The sequence below is a fragment of the Cervus elaphus genome, chromosome 22 (assembly GCF_910594005.1).
Source record: "Cervus elaphus chromosome 22, mCerEla1.1, whole genome shotgun sequence".
In the NCBI taxonomy this organism is placed as follows: Eukaryota; Metazoa; Chordata; class Mammalia; order Artiodactyla; family Cervidae; genus Cervus; species Cervus elaphus.
The window spans coordinates 47,957,799-47,984,411 of record NC_057836.1 but is presented as its reverse complement, the minus strand read 5'-3'; the positions used below and the strand labels follow the sequence as shown (position 1 = coordinate 47,984,411).

At 46.7% G+C, this 26,613-nt stretch overlaps 2 protein-coding genes and 1 long non-coding RNA gene across 3 annotated transcripts in view; 2 read left to right on the top strand and 1 right to left on the bottom strand.

The window, feature by feature from the left end:
- SYN3 (synapsin III) overlaps positions 1-26,613 on the bottom strand; it is a 459,000-nt gene that overhangs the window by 239,394 nt on the left and 192,993 nt on the right. The window lies entirely within an intron of this gene.
- Positions 1,829-11,840, top strand: LOC122680673. The gene is made up of 5 exons (XR_006336747.1): positions 1,829-1,889; positions 5,886-5,964; positions 7,743-7,839; positions 9,985-10,358; positions 11,610-11,840. It is a non-coding gene; the product is annotated as an uncharacterized LOC122680673 (long non-coding RNA).
- The window catches only part of TIMP3 (TIMP metallopeptidase inhibitor 3), a 58,633-nt gene continuing 45,765 nt past the window's right edge, over positions 13,746-26,613 (top strand). Inside the window, exon 1 of the mRNA XM_043882284.1 lies at positions 13,746-14,199. Coding sequence (XP_043738219.1) covers positions 14,079-14,199 — 121 coding nt within the window. The 5' untranslated portion in view covers positions 13,746-14,078. The remainder of the gene's footprint in view (positions 14,200-26,613) is intronic.

The following is a 26,613-nucleotide window of genomic DNA, read 5'->3' as shown; positions in this document are numbered from 1 at the left end:
GCTGGGCTGGAGGAAGCACAAGCTGGAATCAAGATTGCCGGGAAAAATATCAATAACCCGAGATATGCAGATGACACCACTCTTATGGCAGAAAGTGAAGAAGATCTAAAGAGCCTCTTGATGAAAGTGAAAGAGGAAAGTGAAAAAGTTGTCTTAAAGCTCAACATTCAGAAAACTAAGATAATGGCATCTGGTCCCATCACTTCATAGCAAATAGATGGGGAAACAGTGGAAACAGTGGCTGACTTTATTTTTCTGGGCTCCAAAATCAGTGCAAATGGTGATTGCAGCCATGAAATTAAAAGATGCTTACTCCTTGGAAGGAAAGTTATGACCAACCTAGACAGAATATTAAAAAGCAGAGACATTACTTTATCAACAAAGGTCCATCTAATCAAAGCTATGGTTTTTCTAGTAGTCACGTATGGATGTGAGAGTTGGACTATAAAGAAAGCTGAGTGCTGAAGAATTGATGCTTTTGAACTGTGGTGTTGGAGAAGACTCTTGAGAGTCCCTTGGACTGCAAGGAGATCCAACCAGTCCATCCTAAAGGAGATCAGTCCTGGGTGTTCATTGGAAGGACTGATGCTGAAGCTGAAACTCCAATACTTTGGCCACCTGATGTGAAGAGCAGACTCATTTGAAAAGACCCTGATGCTGGGAAAGATTGAAGGCGGAAGGAGAAGGGGACGACAGAGGATGAGATGGTTGGATGGCATCACCAACTCAATGGACATGAGTCTGAGTAAGCTCCAGGAGTTGGTGATGGACAGGGAGGCCTGGTGTGCTGTGGTTCATGGGGTCGCAAGGAATCGGACACGACTGAGCGACTGAACTGAACTAAACTGAACTGATCTAGGTGCTGCGGATACACCAGAGAAAGGACAGACAAGGGCCCTGACCTTAAGGAATTTCTATTTTATGTGGAAAAGACAACGAATAAAAAATAAGCAAATAAGATTTTTTTTCCAGATAGCAGTAAGTGCAAAAAGGAAATAAATCTGAAACACAGGGCAGAGGGAGGCATAAGTGACTGGGGGTGGGTGTCCTACTTCAACCAGGGCATATGTCTCTGAGAAGGTGACATCTGAGCTGGATGCTGAATAACAAGAAGGAACCAGCCCAGGCAGGACTGAGGAAGGCCAAGGGAGGAGATGAAGGCAGTCCTGGAGCCGGAACTGAGCGGAGCTTGGGGAGAGGATGCAAGGGAGGCCAGCATGGTGGGAACATGGTGAGCAGGAGGGAGAGCAGGGGAGGCGGGGGCAGTGATGGCAGGGACTACAGCATGCTGGGGATGGAGGCAGGAGGCATTCAGAATTCATTCTAAATGCATGAGGGATCCGGAGAGTTTTGAGCAGAAGGGTGATACCGTCCGAGTCTTTTTCCTTGAAATCAGATAATATACATAACGTTACTAGCAGAGGACCTGGTACAGGGTTCACCCTTTCTCGGCAGCACCCCTCGTCATTACAGGCTTCCAGAAGGTGGGTGGCCCACGCGCATCTTCCTGCTAGAGGTGGGTGCACCTGGGTGCACCTGACGGGGGAAGGGGGCTACTCCTGAGCCCTCTGACCTCCTCCCTCCTCCCTACCACCCCCACCCTAAGGCAGATGCCAACCACCTCTGCCAGGCCAAGGGGCAGCCAGGGTAGGATCACTGGGCCTCCAGCTGGCTCCAGCTCCAGGCCTCTGAGCCGCCTTCACGTTGCTGTAAAAATGCAAAGCATTCCAGCCATTTTAATTACTGGGTGTTGCATAAGCCAGCAACCAGTTCATACAAAGGAACAACAGACAAAAAATGATTTTTCAACATGCCTTTGGTCTCTCCCCTCCCTTCTGCCTGAAATCAGCCTGCAATCACTGGCTCCTAGGCCTTGAAAAGCACTCCAGGTATGTGCAATCTCTTTAAGAGTTTGTTGATGTGACATCAAGATCTTTTTTCTCTAAATACTTGAGGCAGAGGCAGTTCCAGCTACCTTCAAGTGGTTTGGAAAGTTACTGGTCATATTCTTCCTAGATACGCTAAAACCATCACAGGGGCTGCATATTATCCACACTGAGAACTTTGTCATAAGAGAGTTCAGTGTGTGGTAGGTCTGTCTGGGCACCAAAACAGGGGACTTTTGGTTCCTGAAATTCCAAAATGACCACATGACAAGGTACTCCCAAGGCATGAACCCCAAACATAATATTCCAGCAGTGCCTGAATGTGGAGAAGAATTTCTTAAAGTTTGTAATGTGATTAGAGAAACCTCAAGTTCCCTAATTCTGGTTTTTTAGAAGCTTCTAAACACTTTGCTCACTAATAATCTAAACAGTTTGTTGAGGTCCTACTGTGCATCAGGCATTGGGCTAAGTGTTCAGAAAAGAAAACTCAGACTTCGTTAGCTAGCTTACTTCTTAAAGAGGGGAAATGACACAGAAACTGATAATCCCAGTGTACTGTGATGAAAATCAAGTTACAGATAATCTTTGATGGTGGGACCCAGCTTGGATGGAAGGAAAGGCTACTTGCACAAGAAGATGACTTAATGATAATAATAAGCTTGCTTTAATAATAATATTGACCATGTCCACTCATTCATGGCTGTTCTGTACTAGGAGTTCTGCTAAATCTTTCCCATGTATCATGTTTATTCTTCACAACTCTGTGAAGTAGGCACTAATACTGTCTCCATCTTATTGATGAGAAAATTAACAGAAAGGTTACTTGTCCAAGAGCACAGTTAATTAACGGCAGTGATGTGCTGGTAAATACTTAGCAACTAGCTCTTCAAGACCAAAAGCCTGGTTTGTAGCATCTGGCAATTACTCTAATGGACCTTCTTCAATCATAGCCAATTTTAAATTACCAGTATGATGTCACTGAATGCAGAATTGGGAAGGCTGTTTTTGTCATACAGGCACAATAGCTGGAAATAACCTCAAGAGCATAGATGAGAGTATATAACAGAATAAAATAATGAGGAAGTGATGGGTTTTAAATATTCATGACTGTATTTTTAATATAATTTGTTTGATTGTAAGTTTATACAATTGCATTTTTAATAATGCCTATGTTCAACAACTGACTGGCAAAATTCCAGAAAATTTAACTATCAGCTCTCACTCACAAGCCAGAGTGAGGCAGCTCCAACACATCATGGGGGGTTCTGGAACCTCACTTTTCATCCCACAAGACAAGTAAGAGGTAGCCAGAAGGGGAGTAAAGACACTTCAGGTCAAGGGAATAGCGTGAACAAAGACTTAAGACATGGAAATGAGAGAATAGACAATAGTGACATTTAGTGTTTGCAAACTGTTTTCAACCCATCACTGGAGTGCAGGGCAGTGGTAAGCAGCACAATTCTGGTTCTACCACTTATTAACTGTGTGATCTTGACCACGTTTCTGAACCTCTTTATGCCTCAACTTTCTTTTCTGTAAAATGGGCATGATAATAACAGTTGCTACATCTTAGGGCTTTGAGAATTAAATACATGCATACTTGTAAAGTACATATAAAACAGGACTTGGCACATAATAAATCCTCAGCCAGTGTTAGTTACTTATTACTTTGATGCTTAAAACTTCCTCTGTGAGTTAAATGTTTGCCCCCATTTTATAGGGAATAAATGTAAGTTTAGAGATAAACTCAGTAGATAGAAGAGAGAGAATTTCAGTAACTGTTCTGATTCTAGCTTCTGTGCTCAACCCAAGGCAGAAATCACACCGACCCCGTGACTATCCTCTTCAGTAGGGCCTGCTGATGTACTCTCTGGCCTATGAAGTGTCCTACTGACAGGGCCCGTAGCTGATTCCTAAACACCTGGATTGATGGGTGCAAGGCCTTCTGGGAAGGAAGACCCACCCAGTGACAGACACTGGGCACTGGCTCCTTGTATCCTTGCTATTTTCTGCATGTTCACCTTCACCCTGGCAGGGTGGTTACGAGTACGGACTCTTGGGCCAGGCTGCTCTGGATTCAAATCCAAGCACTGCAGCATCCTGCCCGTGTGATCTTGAGGAAGTTACATAATCTCTCTGTAGCTTTGTTTCTACACCTGAAGAAAAAAGGGATGGTGAGGATAAGCTCGTCTACCTCACAGCTTTCACTATAAGATGAGTATGAATTAATATACGAAAACTGCCTAGAAGAATGCCCTGCATCTCATAGGCACACTATAGGAATTAGCTATTACTATCAAGGATTGCTTTCTTTGTTTCCTCCCTTCCCGCATCCCTTCTCTGGGTATTACGGACATGGTCAAAGGGGATATGACATGGGAACATGGTCTTCATTAATAAACAAAGATCATCAGACAGCAGGCGACTCAACCACAAGGATCTCATTCATCTCTGTATCTGGAGGGCCACACCCTGGTCCACACAGGTTCTCACTGTGCCAGAGCCTTATTCTCTGCACCTCGTTTGATCCTCATGAAGATCCTACGAGTTGCTCCTCTGTTTTACCATTATATATCTGAGGACATGAGTTTGAGTTAACTCTGGGAGTTGGTGATGGACAGGGAGGCTTGGCGTGCTGCAGGCCATGGGGTCGCAAAGAGTCGGACACGACTGAGCGACTGAACTGAACTGGTCTGAGGCTCAGAGAGGTTAAGGAACTTATCCAAGGTCACAGTATGAAAAAGTCAAGAAAGATCAAAACCCAGGTTTATGGACATTACAAACCTTGGTCCCTAACCCTCTGCCTTCTGTCAGTCTGCCTTCCAGAATATTCCCACTGGAAAGTTATGAGAGGTCATAAAATCTAAACCCTTGATTTTACATGTAAAGAAAGAGGGTTTATTGATTTACTCATGGTCACTCAGCTATTGTGTGTGACACAACTGAGATAAAAACCTGGTACACTGCCTCAATCTTATGCTTAAAATTTCAGAAGGAAATGAAGTCATATTCATTAGCTGTTTAAAAATACTGACCAATATTTTATCAGCTTGCCTCTGGATTCTGGGCCCTTCTTTGGTAATACAAATGTAATTTTCCAGTAGCAATCACTCAGTCATGAAGGCCATAATCTTATACCAGATACTCCCTGCTCTATGATTTCTCCTGTCTCATCTGCCCTGCAAACCAGGTCAAAGAAGAGATGATGCATAAACACTCCCTCAATGGCCCTCCTTCAAAAGGTACCATGTCCCCTGCTTGGCTCTATCACACAAAGATCAAGAGCTCTGAGTACCCAATGGGAACCCAAAAGCCGAAGGGGAAGTCACCCGCAGGCCATGAACCTATGGATACAGTGACTTTTCAGTCTCCAAAAAGAGTGGAAAGAGGCCTCTAGGTCTGAATCATAGTTCTGCCACTCCCTTCCTTATAAGAAATTGGACATGCAGTTTAATTTTTGAGCCTCAGTTTTCTTGGTTATAAAATGGACATAATAATACCTATTTTTTAGGGTTGTGAGTTTTGGAGGAAACACTGTATTGAAAATGCCTTATATGTAGCAGGTACTCCATTAATGCAAGTTCCCTTTCCTTTCTCTTGTCTTAGAAACCTTTCCAGTTTATCATCCCAAGGTTGATGAACATTACAGGACAGGAAAATAATTATTTATGGCATATTTATTATGTGCCCAGCCATGAATTAGAGAAATCTGGAGTGATGGGAAGATGATGAGATACTAAGGGGTCTGATTCCTTGCCTTGTCTTTGCCAGCAATCCTGTGTGACCATATAGAAGCCCACATCTCTGGGCCTTTTTCCATAGGGGTTGGATTTGATGACCCACAATTCTGTCTCACCTCCGGTTCTCTGTCTTACTCTAATATGGGTTTCCAAACATCTCCCCATTCCCTGGTTGGGTGGCCCAACTCCTGGCACACCTGACCCTCCTGTTGCAGATCATGCCACCCACTATTGTTTTCACGTCTTTCTCTCCTGCTAGACTGGGAACTCCTTGAGGGTGGTCTGTGCCTTGTTCACTTGGATCCCTCGTGTGCTTGTTGCATACCAGTGGTCACCCAGTAAGTGTCTAAGGAAACTGGAAGGAAGGAGGGCAGGAAGGTGAGAACCGTATACTTTCCTTCAAAGAGCTGATGATCACACTGTGACACACAAGCTGTGAGGCAAACAGAGACTGCCAGGGTCTGACCGCCAGCGACTGCTTCACAGTAGAGCAGTGGCAAGAAGGCTGTCTGTCTTCCGAGCACTGAAGCTATAAATCCACATGCTATGCAAGTGCTTCACAGTAAATCAAAACACAGCAAGAGGAGAATTCAAAATCCAAAACCCAAACTTGCTAATTTGAGGGTCATTATAGGATGGTGACTTACAATCGAAAATATAGAAACCAAATGGATCATAATATTCCTGGTACAGAAAAAGTCTAGGCAAAAGAAGCCAGGAGTGGCAAGTTGGGAGCAGAAAAATGGAAAGACCAAAGGAGCCAAAGTTGGCAATATGTGTATGACCTTGTCACTCTACAGGCAGAGGGACTCTAGCCAGCAGCTGTGGGCACATCACCCTCGTGGTCAAGGATTTCTCAGTGAGAAGGAGAATTCTACAGTATTTCAGCTGAAATACCCTTCTGACCTCATTCCTTGTGTTCCAACGCTTTCTGATGAGAAACCAGCTTCATGTGAAGCTCTCTATGGTTATCAGGAAAAAATATGAGGGTCATGTTGACACACATATCCTATCCTACATGACAATTATATCTCTCATAGGAAACAAAGATAATGTAGTTTGCTTGGGTTGCTGTTCTCCTATGAGTCCTAGTGTTCCCGGGACTGATCAGCTTGGAGCTGTATCTAGTTGACTTTCTGGACTCAAGAAGCTGAATTCCAGAACCCCTGTTATGATGAACTTGTGAAGCTGATACATTGACTGTCCTTCCCCCCATTTTCTCTGCTATTCATTGGTTAGTTTATTTTCTCAGTATTTGGAAAGTGCCTATGAGGATGAAGTCCAGATGCTGTGCTAGAGACTGAGGAAGGGCCTGGATGTGCTTGCTGTCTAAGGGAGAGAAAGACTTACCAACCACTAGGGACAAGAGAGTACGGGAGGAACCCGGCGGGAATCTGGGGTTCTGTGTGAGCGGGAGGGGACTGAAGAAGGAGAGGCCTCAGAGGAGCAGTCAGATCTGCTGAGGCAGAGACAGGGTCAGGAAAAACATCCATGAGGTAATTCAAGGTGAATCCAGAACGATAAAGATCCTGACAAATGAGACAGAGGAGGGTCAGGAACACAGGGGTGGAAGGTAGATTCCACGCAGAGTGCAGTGTGAACAAGCCTCAGAGGCAGGAGACTAAGAGCTGGAACACAAAAGTCTTGAAGATGAGAATGGGGACATAGATTGGAAGCATAGGTTGAATGGGGACATAGGACAGGACATGCTGTTGTGTAACTGAGAGCTGGAACACAAAAGGTTTGAAGATGAGAATGGGGACATAGGTTGGAAGCACAGGTTGAATGGAGACATAGGTTGGAAGCATAGGTTGAATGGGGACATAGGACAGGAAATGCTGTTGTGTAACTGCAGGGATAGCAGTCAAAATGTATTCTGCTCGAATGGTGCTCCTCTGGGGGCCCCAGGATGAGCCAGAGCACATGGAGCCTTTCTTGGGAGCTTAAGACTTTGTTCAGAAAGCCATGGAGAACAAGTGAATCATTTAAAGCCAAAGACAGCATGACTTCAGATTTATATTTGAAAAACTTAACATGAGAAGCAGTCCAAAAGTTGAATTTGATAGAGAAATACTCTGGACAGAGTGAATAATTATGTGACAATTGAAATTGTCAGGAAAGACTATGGGGGCCTGATCCAAGGCAGACATGGTGGAAAGACGGAGGAAGTGAAGGTTAGAAGAGATGTGTGGAATGAGAATCTACAGGATTTGGTGAGTGATGGTGTCACTGGCAGGGATGGGTCATGCCAGAGAGGACTGAAAGGAAGACAGTGAGTTTGGGCCCTTAGGGGTCTGAGGAGCCCACGGGACCTCCAAGTGCAACTGTCCAGGGGAAACTGGGTCTAGACCAGAGCTATAAGCAGCAGAGGAATACTGCTGCTTATAGCAGCTGACAGACCAGAGTGGGAGGTGGGTCCAGGGGAGACAGTGGGATTAGCCAGGGGGAGTGTGGAAACTAGGAGGGAAGGGAAGGGATGAAAGGGATCCTTGAACAAAATTGGGAAACACCTATATTTTAGTGGCAGGAAGAACCTGAAGAGTCTGCAAAGAAGACAGAGAAGGTACAGTTGGAGAAGCAGAAAGCAAAAACCCAGAGAGAGTGGAGTCTCAGCAGTCGAGTTTGAGGAAGAATGTGTTTAATGGCGTCCCCACTGCATAGGACAAGTCAATTTCAGTTCCAGCAGGTTCCACCAAAAAGGGCTCAAGCACCTTGGCAGAAATGGGATCTCTAGCCCAGTCTGACAGCAGAACAATCCTATATCTGTCTGACCACCCCATTCCCTCCCAAGCCACAGAGCAGCAGGCAGAGACACTCGTGTGCGTCTTCCGTGCAAAGCTGAGCGTGCAACCTTCAAAGAAACCACAAAGGAGCTGCTCATTTTTAAAGGAAAAACACACGGACTCCATGGGCATAAGGAAGACATTAAGACAGGGTCGAGGAGGAGAAGTTCTGCTTCCACTTCATATTACCCTTCACAGAAACAGTCAACCAACTGAGTACACAGTCACTTAAAAACAAAAAAGATCAAGTGCTGGAACCTTAGCTCTGTTGCCATCTCCCACTACCCCAGTGAAAAGGAGCACAAGATGTCTCCACTACGCATATGTGTTTTCTGGTTTAAAAATCTCTGGGAGTAGCTCCCTGCAAAAAGAGATGCCGACACCCCAGGATTCAGGGGAATTCAGCCAGAGACTCACACTAAGGGGTCTTCGCTCCCTGGCAGGGATGGGGGAGAGCCGGGGGAAGAGCCGCCCTGCAGTTTTACTGCTGTGAAATTGGCTCCAGATGGAAGCAAGGCAAGGTGTTCACTCCCTGCTGGTGCCAGACACAGACAGAACCTGAAGTGCCCGCCACCTTAGGTCCGTAATCCCACAGTGCCAGGTGGCAGCCCTGCTGAGGGTCCGGGCAGGGCTCACGGTGCAGGGTGGACCAGGGCTGTCTGTTGCTCGGAAGAGACTATTTTGAATGCAATGACTTTCAGATGGGTTGTGGGTTTGGGGGAAGGCGCGGCGGCTGGGGTCTGGAGGAGAAGGGGCAGGAAAGAGAGGTGTTTCCCGACTCGTCCACAGAGATGACACACATCTTAGGACCTTCTCCAGTTTCAGTTTTCAGAGGCCAGCTCTGCCCTGGAAGAGAAGGACCATGGAATCCTCTGTTTTATTCCCAGGTCTCCCCAGTACCCCCCAAAGCCATGATTCACAAGTATGTAGCTTCCTGAGAGCACGGCTCCCCTTGGGTTGACATGTGGCCAGCCTGGGGGTGGAGAAGCTGGGCAGCTGCAGACCCAGACGGGATGCTGACTGAGAGCTTTGTGACCACTGCAGACGGGAGGGGTTAGCTTCACCCACTCAAAGGCACCCACACCCCACTGACTAGTGTGGAACTGTGCCTTTCCCGCCTTCTCAGAGAGACCGGCTGAGGCTTCAGGCTGAGGGAACGGGTGTTCTCTGGCTTACAGCGCCCCCTAGCATTGGTCAAAGGGATAGAGCCCTGAGAGTTCAAGGGGCTACCCACCTGCCTATCTCAGAACTGGCTGGTGGGGCCAATTAATTCCATCCATTCAGCTAATCCTTATGGACGTCTTTGTTACCAACACCCTGTCTTTATTACGAACACTGTCCTCAAGGAACTTACAATCCAGGAAGGTAAACAATCACATTACAGTCAGACAAGTAGTGTGAAAGAAAGCAGCACAGGATAACATGGGAGGGGGCTGACAAAGACGGGATGGGAATCAGAGAAGGCTTTCTGGAGGAGGTGACATTTAAACTGTGATCTGAAGGCAGTACAGGAGTTCAGTGAATTTTAGAAATAAGGTATGGAGATAACAAAAGGCTTATTTCTTGATCTTTCAGGTCTTATGATGCAAGAGGCAAAAACACAGAGAAACAAGTTAAGTACAACGGGGCTCTATCAGGAATAAGACCCTCCTTCTCTTCTACGCCTTCACCATCAAAATCTTTGGTTTCAGCCTGAGTCTTGGAGGAGGGAGCAGAAAGCAGAACAGGAACTAGGTGTTGATTGAGAAATTGATGGACATGCTTTAGTCTTAGTCACATTTAATTTTTCTCAAACTTGTTTAATGGCAAGATCTATTTTCCCTTCAGAGACATTCACCTTGTCCTTGAGACTTTTCCATGGATCCTGAGACTTTTCAGCCAGGGGGGATCTTGGAGATCGCTGAGTTACAAACCTTCCTCCAATGAACAAGAAAACTGAGTCTAGACAGGTGAGGTGACTTGCCTCAACAACTGTTTCTGCAGCAACCTTTGGAACAAATCTCACATCTTTTGCTTTTGTTTTTCATGCCAGCCTCTTTTTGTCCCCCAGAAAGAAAATTTTCATGTGTCACTTTGCAGCAATATACTTGAAATGCTTTCAAAAGATATTAGATAATTTAGAAAGGGAAAAATAAACACACAAGAGATAAATCTCTGAGGAGTACAGAGCTGCATTTGTTATGATTGGCTCAGAGGTGATTATTAACATAACAGAGAACTATTTAGTCAGTGCAGTAGAGTTCTCTACCTGTTGGGTACTGTACAAAGGGACGCTGAAACTCATCTATAGACTTGAAATGCAGATTCAGGGCTGCGAGTGGCTGCATAAGAGTCTAAATGTTAGATCATGCACTGCAGTTGGGGGGACTGGGGCCACGAGTGTGTGGAAGAGAGCCCCAGTAAGGAATTGGGCAGCCACAGCACAATCTCGGCTCTACCACGAGCTAACCATGAGACTTTTGGGCAAATTTCTTTACCTGTCTGAGCCTTATTTTCCTGTAAAATGAGGATGGGCAGACTCTCAGGTCATGTTTCAGGTCCTCTAAATGTCTATGAGAGACTTCCTAGAGATTCTAGCATCATGGAACTTGATTATGAAGAGGGGGTAGACCACTCAGATTTAGAAACTTCTTCAGTTCCTCTGGGGTTTATAAATCTATCAGTGTCCTTAGCTGTCAAGATAAAGTGGGAAGCCGGTATTCTCATTCTTACTTACCACTAGCTCCAGGCCCCCGCCATCTAGCTTCTAAAGTGGACTTGAGAAAGCAATTCTTACATATTATTAGGTCCATGGACACAATGACATCCGGATTGATGGCTATGAGGTCTGCTTGCTGTCCTGACCCAGAGGCAGTAGTGCTCCTCTCTATAATGATTCATGAAGCTTGCTTTTTCTCTTGTTCAAGGTGAGGACTGAGGATGGAGGGACAGAAGATATTCCCCTTGGGTTAGATATTAGGGAGAACTTTCCAACTGAAACAGAAGCTGAACTCCAAACACACTGACCCCGTTTAGGATAGGGAGTGAGGAAATAAACCAAAGGGCAATTTTGCTACCTTTCAGCTAGAAAAACAATCAGATTACTCTTACACTTACATAACTAAGCAACTGCCATAAAGTCATATGCTTCAGATGTTTTCTATAAGGAACCTGCTGCTTGAAGTTCAGCAAAAGTTATTTCTCTGACATTCATTTTCTAGGAAAGCCTTCCCTTGGAGAAACTACTGGTAATTTGGACAAAACCTTAAAATGAGAAAGAAAAGAGAGAGAGAGCGAAGAGAACGCTTCAACATGTAATATGCTTATCCAAAGTGGATTTGGTCTGGAGAGGCCTATAAAACCTTCCACATGACTGGCACAATATAGGGATAAATGAAACTCTCAAATCCTACCAAGTATGCCCTCATTCAACCTGGATCCTTGGAGTGGCCTCCAAAGTGTCCACAGCTCAAGACTCAACGGGTTGCTGGCCACACCCATACCCGTGTCCCCTGGGATCCTAATTTGTACCCTGAGGAATAAAAAGTAGCCTGCTCAAATATCTTAGGCTTCAAAGTGTTTCTTCTAGTGTGGTTGGGGAAACAGTACAACTACAGTTCATGGAACAAGGAGCAAAATCCTAAGTAAACACTGAGAGAAGGAAAGCTCTCTCTGGATGGGGCTACAGTCAAAGTTAGGATGGGAAGGGTCTTAAAAGTTGGGAAGGAAACAAGACAGAAAAATGTGGAAACTAGATTCCTCTCCTTACTGCTAAATTTTTAAAGGGGAAAGGGGAGCTTTAAAAATGTTCTTGGAAATATTATTTCCAATGAAGCTTTCTGCTCCTGCCATTTTGGTGTCACTTCTCTGAGGTGTAAACAGAGGAATTTCTGAGAAAGAGGATGAACTTGCACTTCAGAGCAGTACTTCTCATCCTTCTTTTGTTCCAAACTTTTACCATTTTTATTGCCAAATCATTTTAGTCTCTTTCCAAACGGGATGAGTTGGGAGAGAAAGTGAGAAAGATGCAAGAATAGAAAGAAGATTCCAGCTGCAAAAAGGACACTTGCACAGTTACAGCTAACTGCCACTAAAAAGCCCAAGAAAATAAACACCTCTCTTAAGGCAGGAATCAGAGATTTCAGTTCCTGGCTGGTTGCCAAGTAATGGCACCTTTCTGCAACAGTTTCCTCATCTGGAAAGTGTGAATAACACTTTGTGTTTTTCCTATCTAAAAGGATCATTGTGAGATGTAATGAGGTGAGGTATGGAAAATATTAATATAAGGCAGACTCAAGAGGTTACTGAATAAGAAAAATAGTCATAGTATTAGTTTTTAGCAGTTATCCATTATTGCTCATATTCTTGAATCCTGGATAGCTCTCCAGGATCTAGTTTCATTCCAGGTTGGGGTCAGCTCACCCCTAACTCCTCGCTGAAGGATGGAGACCTGTCTGCCCTAGGTGGGGTTACCATTTCCTCTTGCCCTAACTTACTGTTTTCCAAGTAAGCCTAGGGACTTTGCACTTGCTGTTATCTCCTCCCAGCTGCCAGAGGGCTGAGGCTTCTTGTTCACAGCCAGGCTGTCACCTTCTCAGCCATTTTGCTTATTATCCCGTAGACAGCAGCGCCCTCCGCAGTATTTCTAACCCATAATTCATCATTGAGGGCACTATTACCTTAGCAAATCACCCTATGTACTCATGTATCTTCTGATGTATTGCCTACTAGTTCCATGGGAGCAAAGCGTTCGTTTTGCTCATCCCAGAATCCAGAACGATGTCTGTTGAATGGCCTCACGATTTACTCCGGCTGAGCCCGGGAAACAGCCTTTCATTACAGCCAGTTCCAAAAGGCAAACGACTTCCTACTGAGCAGGAAAGTCAGGAGCGGAGGGATTGGGGATATGTCAACAACCTGGTTCTTTCCCCTCTGCCCTTACTCTCTCCAGAGAAGGCACAGTTAACCTTACATATCCTTTCCACCAGGCGCAGTCAAGGTCCCCAAGGCAAGGCCACCTCTGACCTGCCAAGGGGTTGGTGCTGGAGTGGGCGGTAGTTGATTTGGGCTTGGGTCAGAGGCGCCCAGAGGGCGGGGTGAGCGTATGGCGGGGTTGCAGGCGAGAAGGGCAAGGGGCGCCGCTCCGAGGGCCCCTGCGCCAGTGCGTACCAGGGGCGCGTCCAGCCCACCCACTCGCGTGCCCACAGCTGCATTATTCCCTAAAAGGACCTGAACGGGACGGGCGGCCCCGCCCCGTCGCCCCGCGCCCCCGGCCCCGCCCCCTTTTTGGAGGGCCGATGAGGTAATGCGGCTCTGCTATTGGTCGGAGTCGGCGGGCCCCGCGCGCTCGAGAGGGGGTGCCCGGGGGGACCCGCGCTATATCACTCGGCCGCGGGGCTGCGGCGCAGAGCGGGCAGCGGGCGGGCGCTCGGACAGCTTCTCCTCCTTCTGCTCCCTCCAGCTCCTGCTCCTCCGCCCGGAGAGACTGCCCACCCGCACAGTCCTGCGCCAGCGCCGAGGCAGCTCCGTCGCACCCCATCCCGTCCCGCCGGGCACTCGGAGGGCGGCGCGCTCCAAGCCAAAGTTGCCCCCCACAGGCGGGCGGGCGAGCGCAGGCTGCAGCGACCCGGCCGGTGGCGCGCAAGGCAACTTTGGAGGCGCGAGCAGCAGCCCCAGCAACGGCGGCGGCGATGACTCCCTGGCTCGGGCTCGTCGTGCTCCTGGGCAGCTGGAGCCTGGGGGACTGGGGCGCGGAGGCGTGCACATGCTCGCCCAGCCACCCCCAGGACGCGTTCTGCAACTCTGACATCGGTAAGCGCTCCCGGCGTCCCTGCCGGAGCCCCCGCGGTGACCGTTCGCTAACGCGCTGCAGCCGGGACTCCGGCGCTGCTGCGGGTGGCCTCGCCAACCCCCTCTCCCTTCCACTGCCTGGGCCTGGGGGGAGGTCGTGGAGGTAGATACTGGGGTATGCTTCAGCAGGACTGAGGTGGGTAGATGCAGAGAAACCGACCGAGGCCGAGTGAACTCTCTGCAGCCATGCTCTTTTAGGGCGTGAGGTCCTTACTGGTCTTTCTGACATCTGGAAAATTCCCCTTTTCACTATCACGGGAGAACTGTCTGGGGAAGAAAGGTGGGGAGAGCATTTCTAAAACTTGGAATGCCAACTAAAGTGCTGGGATGATGAATAGTTTAAAAAAAAAAATGAAAAGGAAAGAAAGTTGCTAGCCATGTGCAGAGAAAGTTGCAGGAGAAACTTGAAGTTTTCTGAGTTTTCACCATCTCCCCATGGATGTTCATTCTTTTCACTGAGACCCAACTCAGCCTCACACTCCCTAGGCAAGTGCGAACTGAGCTTCTTGGATTGCCAAGTTTGGGTGGATTTAAGGGAGAAAATGAGAAGGAATCTGTGGGGTTGACCCTCCCCGAAGGAACTGTATTTGAGAGTGTTGATAGCAAGCAGAAGGTGGCGTGTGTGAGGGATCACTTATCACATAGCTGTGAGAATTCACAGGAAGTTTTTTTGTTTTTTTTTTTTCCCCTTGAATGTGTGTGGGGTGGGGGAGCCGGGGCAGTGGAAAACAGATTTGTAACCAAAAGAACAAAGATGCCAAGGGTCACATCATGGTGACTATTCCAAATCAGACTTAGTGTCTTGATTAGAGACAAGGGCCTTGAGAGTCCTGGGAGAACTTGTTTCAGAGTGTTCAGGACACTTGTGCTTGGATGGCCAGAGGGGGAGTAGCAGCTGGAAAACATCTCTCCTCTCCTTTCCAGCTCATAAAGCATGCAAGTCTAGTGGCCCTTGCTGTGTGTGTGTGTGTGTGTGTGTGTGTGTGTGTGTGTGTGTAAACGCGGGCTGGGGGTGGGGTACAACACAGTCTAGTCACCCTCCGCCTGTATCGATTCAGAGGTGAAGAATGGAGTGTGTGTGTTTTAAGCACAGTCATAAAGAGGAAAAGAAATTTTCCACTGGGTCCTGGGTGAGGGCCTCCACAAATGTGCTGCAGGCGAGGGGAAGGGGAGGGGAAGGCAGGAACTGGCAGGAGAGGCGGCTGAGGTCGGGAGGGGTGCTGCTGGTGGGCCTGGCAAGCCTGGGAGATGGGAGGGAGGTGGCTGTGGTGACTGGGTCAGTCTGGCTGGCAGGCGTGAGTGTTTGTGTGACCTAGGGTCACCCACATTAGTGGTTTCCTGGGGTCCTTGCTGTGCCCCTTTGCTGCTCCTGGGCGAAGCTGACTGGCCCCTGGGTTTGGGGATTGCTGGGAAGGATTCTTCAGGGCTGCCAGAGGTCTGCAAGGTTTTCTTTCTCCTCCTTTGACCGCCCCCACCCAAATTCCGCCTGGCCTGTTCCTCCTCACCCTGTGGGTGTCATCCCCAAGTGATGCTGGGAGCTGCTGCTGCTGGTGGCGGCGGCTCTGGTCCTCTCAGTGAAGAGCGCGTCCTTGGGTCCAGGCGTCAGGTGGAGTCAGGGCGTCGTCCTCTACCTGACAATGGTCTGGGCGTGTTCACTTGGATTTCTGATGTGTGTGGAGAGGGAGACCTCATGCCTTTCCCTTGCTCTTGGCTTTTAGGTTTCCACCCTGGAAGTTCGCCAGGGGACAGTGGAAACAGGAGCAAGGAGACTGCTTCCGATGGTGGCCCCACCGGACCACTGCTTAGGTTTCCTGCCATGTGTCTGGGACTGACACAGAAAGTTTCTTGTAATTTCTCTGGATTTTAGTAAGAAATCTTCCCACGGCCCCCTCCTCAATTGACTGCCCAGAGAAAAGCGAAGTTACCAGGAAATACCGAAAGGCGAGAACATTGTGGTAGCAAAAATGAAAAAGAAACAAAAAGACCTCGGCACTGCTGGCCCGGATCCAGAGCTGTGCTGCCTCGGTTGGTGCACTGCACTAGTGGCAGGGATGAGATAATGCTTTCAAAAATGGGAGGTGTGGATGCGGGCTGCTGGCTTGTTGACCTCCACTGCCTTACAGCACCCTGCCGGCGTCCAGTAGGTGGCTCCCAGCACTCCTAGCTCACAGCTCCTCTTCTGGTTCCCAGTCTGGACTGATGCCTGCCTATTCTCTCCCTGAAGGAAATGTGTAGACGCTCCCATTCCGCTCGACCCCTATGACCCTACCAGTCAATATTGTAGTCCTTAAAAGATGCTCACGCCAGCCCACTAGATTCCTCTTCCAGAACCTTCCTGGCTCTTTGCTGGCTGGGTGCCACATTGCTGGGTGAAGCGCCCCTCTAAGGAATCCCCCCATGGCCTTCCATCTCCTTCCTCCTCATCCACAAGTGTCTCTTCCTGCCTTTACCCCCCAAAGCCCTGGGGATTGGCGCGGCCTTCTGGATGATGAGGAGTTAAAAGGTGTTTCTATGGCAACTCCAGGCCCTACATCCCAGTGAAGTGTTTAGAAGAATAAACTACATCCCAGCTTATAAGACACACTGTGGTGGAGAGAAAAAGAATTGGCAGCACCCACGATGTCCGTGGCCCCCTCCCCACTGGTCACTGCCCCTGAAACTCTTGACAAAACCTTGACTCTGGAGGACGGGAGAGGGGAGGACTAGGAATGAAAGAGGCAGCCTTGGCCTGCTTTCTGCTCCACAGCTCTGTCCGTCTCAGGAAGGGGTGGGCAGTGGGGTGTGTGTGCTGGTGCCCGCGTGCGTGTGTGTGGTTTCTGCAGGGGTGGGAGCAGTAGGGAGAGAATTTGACTTCAGAATGCCAACCCCTCCTTTGCACAGAAGAAGGGGGCTATGCGATGGAGTGCTGGGGGCCTGCTCCTTGAGCCTGTGGGGAATTCGAGAGGGAGGCTCAGCTGGGGGGCCCGCTGCCAGCTCTGGAGGACGGTCTCTGGACGTCTCCAGATTGTTTTGACAGGGACCAGTGCCAGCAGATTCTTTCGGTATCAGATCTGAGGTTGTGGTTTTAGCGAAGAAGCCATTTTCAAGGAAGCCCGATCTATCCTCTCTCACTTACAAACACAAAATTACACTTTACACTGGGCTTGGTGGCTTAAGGAAAATAAAAAGGATCCAACTTCGGAAAAGAACCAGTCAGTTGGGGAGTGGACCCAGGCTGCGGACATCTTAGCAACTCAGGAAAAAGGAGAGCTGCTTATCTTAGGGAGGAGGGGACATCTCTCAGACTTCCACTGGGTACGGGCTCTTCGTGGATCCCGTGTCTTTTGTCCACTCAGTATCCTTAACAGTGGGTATTACACCTATTTTTCTTCAGATGGAAAACACTGGGTCTGAGATAAATTGTGCTTGCTCAAGCTCACCCAGCTACTATATGGTAAGGGTAAAACCATTCTGAATTATGCCATTCTTCCAAAACTTTTCAACTTCCATTTACCCTTGCTATTGTAAGGCAGACAACCCTTCCCATCCTGTGGAATGGACAGTTAACATTTGAAGTATGCCTTACTTATCGATTTGGGGAGTTTTCCTTAGAAATATGAAGACAGCTGAAATGGCCAGAGGTTATAATTAAACATCATCATAGGAGAGTAAGAACTAATTACTGTCATCCTCATTATATCAGGTTATCAATAGAGGAAAAATAAAGAAAAAATTCTAATATTCTTTGGCTGTTAGAACTAGAAGAGACCCTCAAAACTACCAAGTCAAAGTAAAAAAGAGACTCGGTTTGTCTCACTGAAGCTTGGCCTCAGATACTCTTACCCTTCTGAGGACGGGCTGATGAGTGAGGGCTTCCCAGGGTGATGTGCCCTGTCTATGCAGCCTGCCAGCATGATGGAAGAAACCAGAGCGAGTCGGGGGCTGGGTCCCAGGCTGACTGGAGAAGGTGGCCCTCACAGGTCTGTGTCCCTTTCACAATCCTGGATAGATAAGACTAGAAAAGTGGCCACAGAAGTGGCTTGGGTGGAGGGACTTTTGTTTGTTTTGCAGGAACAGCAGGAACCATTCAGCTCCACTGCTGAATGGCACATTCCAACAGGTTCATTAATTAAAAACAAAAACAACAACACAATTCTCCATTTCATTTAGCTTTTATCATTCTGGTCAGTATGGACAAGGAGGCCCCTTCTTCTAGCCTTTGTCATAGTCAACTCCTGGGTGGCCTGGAGGGGCAGTGTGGGGTGGTAGTAAGCCATGGCATGGGCAGGGCAGGGCTGGGCTTACATCCTTCCTGTGGGGCTTGTTGGCTGTATGCACTTAAGCATGCTATGAGTCATCTTTAAGACTTAGTTTCCTCATTTATAAAAGAGGAATAATAATCTGTACATCCTTGGCCTTTTAATTTTTATCCACATTTCTAAAATTACAAGGGTAGTTGGATACATTCTATCATGTCCTTATGTATATGTATCTGTGTGTTCAACTGTATCCATCCATCTATCCATCCATCTATCCATCCATATCTACCCATCCAGCCATATCTATCCATCTATCTAAAGTCAGGTAAGGGGGAAGTCCTTTTCAATCACTTCCTCTAATTCTAGTCCCTTCCCTATGCATTTACATACATAATACTCATAGAAAATTTACAGTAGCCTTTCCCCTTGGAAACATGAATGGCAAAATACTATAAATAGTGGAATACCAATACAGCATTCAACTTCTTTTCAATTAGCAACATGTTAGAGGTTGTTCTCAGTTAATATGCACACATATATACTTCATTTCCTTTAATGTGCAGAATTCCAGAGGGTTATAAATTATAAAAACTAATTATGGGAGTGATTACTGTGCACCAAACACCATTCTAAATAATTAACATGCATCAGCTCAGTTTAACTTAATTCTCTCAGAAGTTCTATGAGGCAGGTGTGCTACTGCTGTCTCCAATTTACAGATGAGGAAAGTGAGGCTTAGAAAAATTAGGTAACTTGTTCAAGATTGTTACAGAGGCCATATTTAAACCCTTACAGCCTAGCTCTAAAATATAGTCAACTACTATCTATATATTACAATACATGCAATATTATATGATACATATTATTATATACTATTTTATTACTCTAATAATATAATAGCCTTATGCCAGTACCAGTGCCAAGTTGCGTCAGTCATGTCTGACTCTCTGTGACCCCATGGACTGTAGCCCACCAGGCTCCTCTGTCCACGGGATTCTCCAGGCAAGAATACTGGAGAGGGTTGCCATGCCCTCTTCCAGGGGATCTTCCTCACCCAGGGATGGAACCTGCGTCTTATAGGTATAGGTATATATTTATTTATCCATTCCTCTATTAGGTATTTTAGGTTTCTAACAGCTTTCCATGGTTTCAAAGAGCACTATGACAAGTATTCACTGTACGATTCTCTTGTTCATATGCATGGATACTTCCCTATGGCAAATATACAATTTGGAATTCTCAGACATAAAGTATGTGCACTTTACATTTGAACAGTTCCTGACAATTTACCCTCCAGAGTGGCTGTGGGAAACCACTGTTTTCATACATGCAACATGCACAGATGGAGAGACCATTAGCCCCGTGCTAGAGACATTTCTACACTTCTCTCAAACAGGAAAACAATTTATGACTTTTATTGACTTCCTGAGTTTTTTTCCTTTTTTGCTTATTCTTTTATCCTTTTGAAAGGGGGTAAAATTAAGGGTACTTAGACCAAGTTGATAGAAGCATTTTTGTAGGGAGAATGGCCATACTTGCCAACGGTGCTACGTGCCAAATGGCCTTTGACTTGTTGCCGTCTTAGATTAATTCAACTGCGGATGGTTTTATTTTTTGCTTTAATAAGAAGCAATGGGCCTTTCAGTACACTAAGATGCTTGACTCCAGGGTTTGACATGAACCCAGGTTCATGTGTTAAAGACTTGTGTTTTAAAGACAGGGTCTTATTGCTGACCCAAAGATGTGCCCTTCTTGGCTGGGCGTGGCCAGGCTCATGGTGGCAGCAAGAGGACTCAGCCCTGTGTCTCCCTTCTCCTCACTGAATCTGGATGGTGCTTGGATGTGAGTGGTGGGGTGGCCATAGGCGGGAGAGGGACAGTGAAGAGGAGCAGAGTGGGTCCTGGCCAAGAAAGATCAGGCTAGAGTCTCACTTTGATGGCGACTAGAATGGCTGGTTTGAGAGAATTTCAACTGTTCTGATTAAAACCTTCCAGCACTCTTGGGACAAAGTGTCATAAAATGGCTTCAGCAATAGCCCACCTGGCCTCTGCCCACCCTGTCAACGTCACTGGCTTGTCCAGCTGCTGCCTTCCCCATCCTCTCTCTGGGAACACTCTCCCTCTGCCCACTGTCCTCCCTTGATTTTGAGCGCCCCTTCTTACTGTCTCATTCTCTGGATCTCGCTTGGTGCCTTTTCCCTGCCCACTTCTTGGCATTACTGCAGGATCATCAAACCTTGCCCAAATTTTAACCGTGTCAAAAAACATCATCTTTAGTAAAAAACAATTCTTTGGAGCTGCTTGGGAAATTCCTAGAGGGGCTTATTCTTGGGCAGACCTAAGGGCTGTATACTATCCAGAGAGACACATCTAACCCTCCAAAGAGGGGAGGCACCAGCTATTGCATTACTTATTAAGTCCAATCCCACCTTCTGGACATGGTACTCCATCACCATCCCAAAGAAAAAAACTACTTTTTTTGCATATCAGTCACCCTACTAGCTGGTGACTGCCCATCCCAGCTACCTGGTAAGTGATCTGAAGCCAGAGGAGTGAAATCATTCACCTGAGATCACACCATGAAGAAACAGATGAACTGGAAGCTACATTTGCTTCAGTTCAGTTCAGCTCAGTCACTCAGTCATGTCCGACTCTTTGCGACCCCATGGACTGCAGCACACCAGGCCTCCCTGTCCATCACCAACTCCCGGAGCTTGCTCAAACTCCACTGAGTTGGTGATGTCATCCAACCATCTCATCCCCTGTCATCCCCTTCTCCTCCTGCCTTCAATCTTTCCCACCATCAGGGTTTTTTCCAATGAGTCAGTTCTTCACATCAGGTGGCCAAAGTATTGGAGCTTCAGTATCAGTCCTGAATATTCATTGGAAGAACTGATTTCCTTTAGGATTGATTGGCTGGATCTCTGTGTAGTCCAAGGGACTCTCAAGAGTCTTCTCCAACACCACAGTTCAAAAGCATCAGTTCTTCAGTGCTCAGCTTTCTTTATAGTCCAACTCTCACATCCATACATGACTACTGGAAAAACCATAGCTTTGACTAGATGGACCTTTGTCGACAAAGTAATGTCTCTGCTTTTTAATATGCTGTCTAGGTTGGTCATAGCTTTTCTTCCAAGAGCAAGTGTCTTTTAACTTCATGGCTGCAGTCACCAAATGCAGTGATTTTGAAGCCCCAGAAAAGAAAGTCTGTCTTTTATTTTGTTTCTGTTGTCTCCTCATCTATTTGCCATGAAGTGATGGGACCGGACGTCATGATCTTAGTTTTTTGAATGTTGAGTTTTAAGCCAACTTTTTCACTCTCCTCTTTCACTTTCATCTCAAGAGGCTCTTTAGTTCCTCTTCAGTTTCTGCCATAAGGGTGGTGTCGTCTGCATATCTGAGGTTATTGATATTTCTCCCAGCAACCTTGATTCCAGCTTGTGTTTCTTCCAGCCCAGCATTTCTCATGATGTACTCTGCATATAAGTTAAATAAGCAGGGTGACAATATACAGCCTTGATGTACTCCTTTTCCTATTTGGAACCAGTCAGAGGTAGATGTTTTTCTGGAACTCTCTTGCTTTTTTGATGATCCAACAGATGTTGGCAATTTGATTCCTCTGCCTTTTCTAAATCCAGCTTGAACATCTGGAAGTTCTTGGTTCTTGTACTGTTGAAGCTTGGCTTGGAGAATTTCGAGCATCACTTTGCTAGTGTGTGAGATAAGTGCAGTTGTGCAGTAGTTGGAACATTCTTTGGCATTGTTTTTCTTTGGGATTGGAATGAAAACTGACCTTTTCCAGTCCTGTGGCCACTGCTGAGTTTTCCAAATTTGCTGGTATATTGAGTGCAGCGCTTTAACAGCATCATCTTTTAGGACTTGAAATAGCTCAGCTGGACTTCCATCACTTCCACTAGCTTTGTTCGTAGTGATGCTTCCTAAGGCCCGCTTGACTTGGGACTCCAGGATGTCTGGCTCTAGGTGAGTGATCACACCATCATGGTTATCTGGGTCATGAAGATCTTTTTTGTACAGTTCTTCTGTGTATTATTGCCACCTCTTCTTAATATCTTCTGCTTCTGTTAGGTCCATACCATTTATGTCCTTTATTGTGCCCATCTTTGCATGAAGTGTTCCCTTGGTATCTCTAATTTTCTTGAAGAGATCTCTAGTCTTTCCCATTCTATTGTTTTCTTCTATTTCTTTGCATTGATCACTCAGGAAGCCTTTCTTACCTCTCCTTGTTATTCTTTGGAACTCTGCATTCAGTTGGGTATATCTTTCCTTCCTTCCTTTGCCTTTAGTTTCTCTTCTTTTCTCAGCTATTTGTAAGGCCTCCTCAGAACCATTTTGCCTTTTACCATTTCTTTTTCTTGGGGATGGTCTTGATCACTGCCTCCTGTACAACATAACGAACCTCTGACATTTGCTGAGTCACTTTCAAAATCCGTGTTCCAAATTGGCATAGTCTAATGGCAAGGACTTTTTGGATTTGAGAAGATGCTACTCCTGTTGTAATTTCCCCCACGTTGTTTTTTATTTTTTTTATTTTTTGACTCCCTGCTTTGGGGGTCTCCTCTGTATGCTTCTCTTTGATTTTCTTCCACAGCCAGCCCCTGCAGCCCCTGCTTCCCCCAACCCAACCCCCAGTTTTATTACACCATAGTCCTAACAAAACCAAGTCTTGTACCCTATTTCTAATTCCTAACTCAGTAGTCTTTCCACTTAATCAGCAGTTCCCAGCCTTTTCAACACCATGGACTATTTTTATTAATTTTCCTTCAAAGGATTTCATGTTTGGAAAAAATTATCCATCACCACTTCACGTCTTAGGGGTTGATTATTTTTCCATCACAAAGTCTAGTTAAATGGTATCTGTTACTGCTGACACTAGCCAGTCATTATTCTGATATAATCAGATAATACAATTAATTGCTGCCCAAAGCAAAGAAACCTGGTATTTGCTTAAGCCTGGGGAGGACTCTCATGGGTTATTGGATGATGGCAAGGTATGATTTGGGCTGGTTCACAGAAGTGCAAAAGGAGCTGATGGACCCCTTCCAGAGCACTATAGTTCACCTTCTGGGAATGGTTCTTTTCTGTCACACCAGTTTTCCACCTCTCCTCCTGTGGACTGGTCCACATGTCTCCCACCCTTGCCATTTTCTAGGCCCCCCCCCCCGACCCCGTGCTGAGAACAGGGCTGGCCGAGGCAGTGGGTAACCGACATGTCCTAGTTGAGTTGCCTAGCCTTTCACAGGAGGTGACATGGGTTCCTCCTCTTTGTCTGTTTTCCTGTGTTAATCTCTTATGGGCTGGAGCAGATGAGTACTGACTCTGGCTAAAGGAACTCACTAAATAGCATTTGACAGGAGGTCACAAGGTGTCTATCCCAGCTGTAGTGGAACTAAGAGGCTTTTTTACTTGGTTGCTAAAAAACTGGTGTTCAGGGGAGGGGTATAGGGGCCGGGACAACTTTTCCTGATGCCTGTAGAAGCCATCTGCGGCTGGGATGGGTTGGATGCCATAGAAGTGCTGCCCAACACCCACTTCTGATTTATGTTCACATAAAGCCTATCACTTAACAGTGGCATTCACGATGCAGAGTAGAGACCTTCAGTATCCCCATGTCTGTGGCCACCTGCTTCTTGTGGGGGTAGAGAAGGGAAGGAAATCTGAAAGATTTGCCTTTAGAGAGCTCGAGGGAAAGCTTAGCAGGTGGAAAAATAGAGTCCTTGAATGACAGAGGAGGCGAAATCCAGAGCAGACTAGAGTCATTCCAGAATCAGACCTTAAATATTGCCTGACAATTATCACTCCCCCTCTGGCATCTTTGATCACTCTCAGAACGAGGGCGCTGAGCACCAGGTAGCCCAGTTGCCTGTAGAGAAGCACTGTTCATTCAGAAATCTCAGGGCTCCTGCTATCCCCAGGGCAGGTCATGGGGAAGGTAAGCCTTGCAACCTGGGGCACACTTCATGAGGGTTCACACATGACATGAGGGTCCACATTGTTTGGTTAAGGTGCTTGCAGGTCATGAATCAGGATGGACCTCCTTATAGACTCATAGCCTTTGAAATTTGGAAACACAGTACCTCTTGTGAGCTCTGCTGCTCACCCAGTGTGGGTAAGTTCTCAGTTTCCTCATCTGCAAAATAGGGGGAATAATAGTATGTACCACATTGGGTTGGTGATTAAGCGCAAAAATTCAGGGAAAATGTTTAGTACAGAATCTGCCACATGCCAAAAGCTCAACAGATGCCAGCTTTTAGTAGCAGTGTTGTTATATTGGCTTCCCAGGTGTCACGGTGGTAAAGACCCCCCTGCCGATGCAGGAGATATAAAAGGCTTCGGTTTTATCCCTGGGTTGGGAAGATCCCCTGGAGAAGAAAATGGCAAGCCACTCCAATATTCTTGAGGGGATAATCCCATGAACAGAGGAGCCTGGTGGGCTACAGCTGGACTGGGCAACTGAGCATGAATACACATGCATGTTGTTGTATGGCAGAGTGGGTATTCTCACTTTATTTTTGGTGAGGAAAATGGGGCTTGGAGAGGAGATGGGCTGTTTTCCAGGGCCACATATGGAGAGCTGCATTTCAAAATCATGATTTGGTGTCCCCTCCCACCCAAGTCTAATGATTTTCCACTTTGTTACACTGCCTTCTACAGCATAGAAAAATAAAGTTCCCACTCTATATTTTCATGACTCTCCACATTTTAGAGTCTTAAGTCTACCTGACCTTATTTGATGATCACAACATCCCCCTTCAGAAAGCAGGACAGTGAGGGGTCATTGTTCCCACTGGACTGTGAGCACTGGTGTGGTTCAGGAACTCAGCCACTCAGCTGATACGTGGAATCGGGATTGGAAACAGTGTCTTTCAAGGCCAAGTCCTACAGGCTTTTCAAGGGTCAGATGACTCACACCCCTCTGCAGGCTGCTCCCACACATTTATCTCTGGTAGTCACAGGTGGTAGATGCTGGGGGAGTCACTGGGGGGACCTGGGAAAATGGTAATACTGAACTTGGATGTCAAGTCCATTGCACTGTCCCCATCTATCCCATTCGCCCTGTCTACCCCCAGGACTGGGAGATGTGAAGTGTCCAGGAGTGAGCACTGGCTGCAATTTAGGACACCTGGGGTCTAGTTCTAGGTCTCCTCCAGATCCTAGGATCACCTGGGTGATGTCAGCCCTCCTGGACTTCAGGCTGTTATCTGTGAAGTAGCAGGACTGGCTCTATGTGGCAGGTGTACACTTTTTCCCTACATGTATTTATGGTGACTGATATTTTTCTGAATGTGCCTACTATGTGTCAAGTATTTCTGGCTGTAAGTTCCTTTGGAAGGGGCGCTCTATTCTAGCTGAATAATTGAACACCTAAATCCATCAACAGCACCTTTTAGGGGGTAATTTCTTTAGAAATATGGTCTATTAAGACAAGAGCCAGGATCTCTGTGGTTATGAAAGTAGATGAGAGCTTGGACTGAACAAAGCCGCTAATGAGTTGACGTATTTTATCAGATGACATATTTGACCACCAGATTTCCTGTTGAAGCGGAGCTGATGTGCCAAACAAGATACAAACTTGCAGAACTAGTTGATGGCTAGAATTAAAAATCAAGGTCACTTCAGTGTCTGTCATTGATCGCTGGAGGGCTTGGTAAAAATTCTTTTGAACGCCATTAATACCACTCCTGCAGCTGACAGGGAGAAGGTGAGACTGAGACAGTGCTCATGGGAACAAGGCCTTCCTGATCCATGGTCTCCCTAAGCAGCCCCTTGCTCTAGAAAATTTGATTCTTGGCTTGGCCTAAACATCTGTATCTGAGAAAACTAAGAAAACTCCCCTCATAGAAGACTGGCTTAGATTAAGAAGTGTGTCATCTGAGAATACTTTCGTTTAAATGGATGAGGAAGGGGTTTGGAAGACCCAGGTCAAACTTGTGCCCTATTGGGTAACTGTAGCTCCCTTCTCCAACAACAGGACAGGGACCCCCAAACAGCTCGCAACCATGGCTTCCTGGTACAAATGTCCAGCAGAAAGGCTGAGAGATGTGAGAGAACCCCAATATCCAGCGTGTTCTCTGGAATGCAGTTCTGAGCAAATGCGTGCAGGTGTGGCTTCCAGTTCC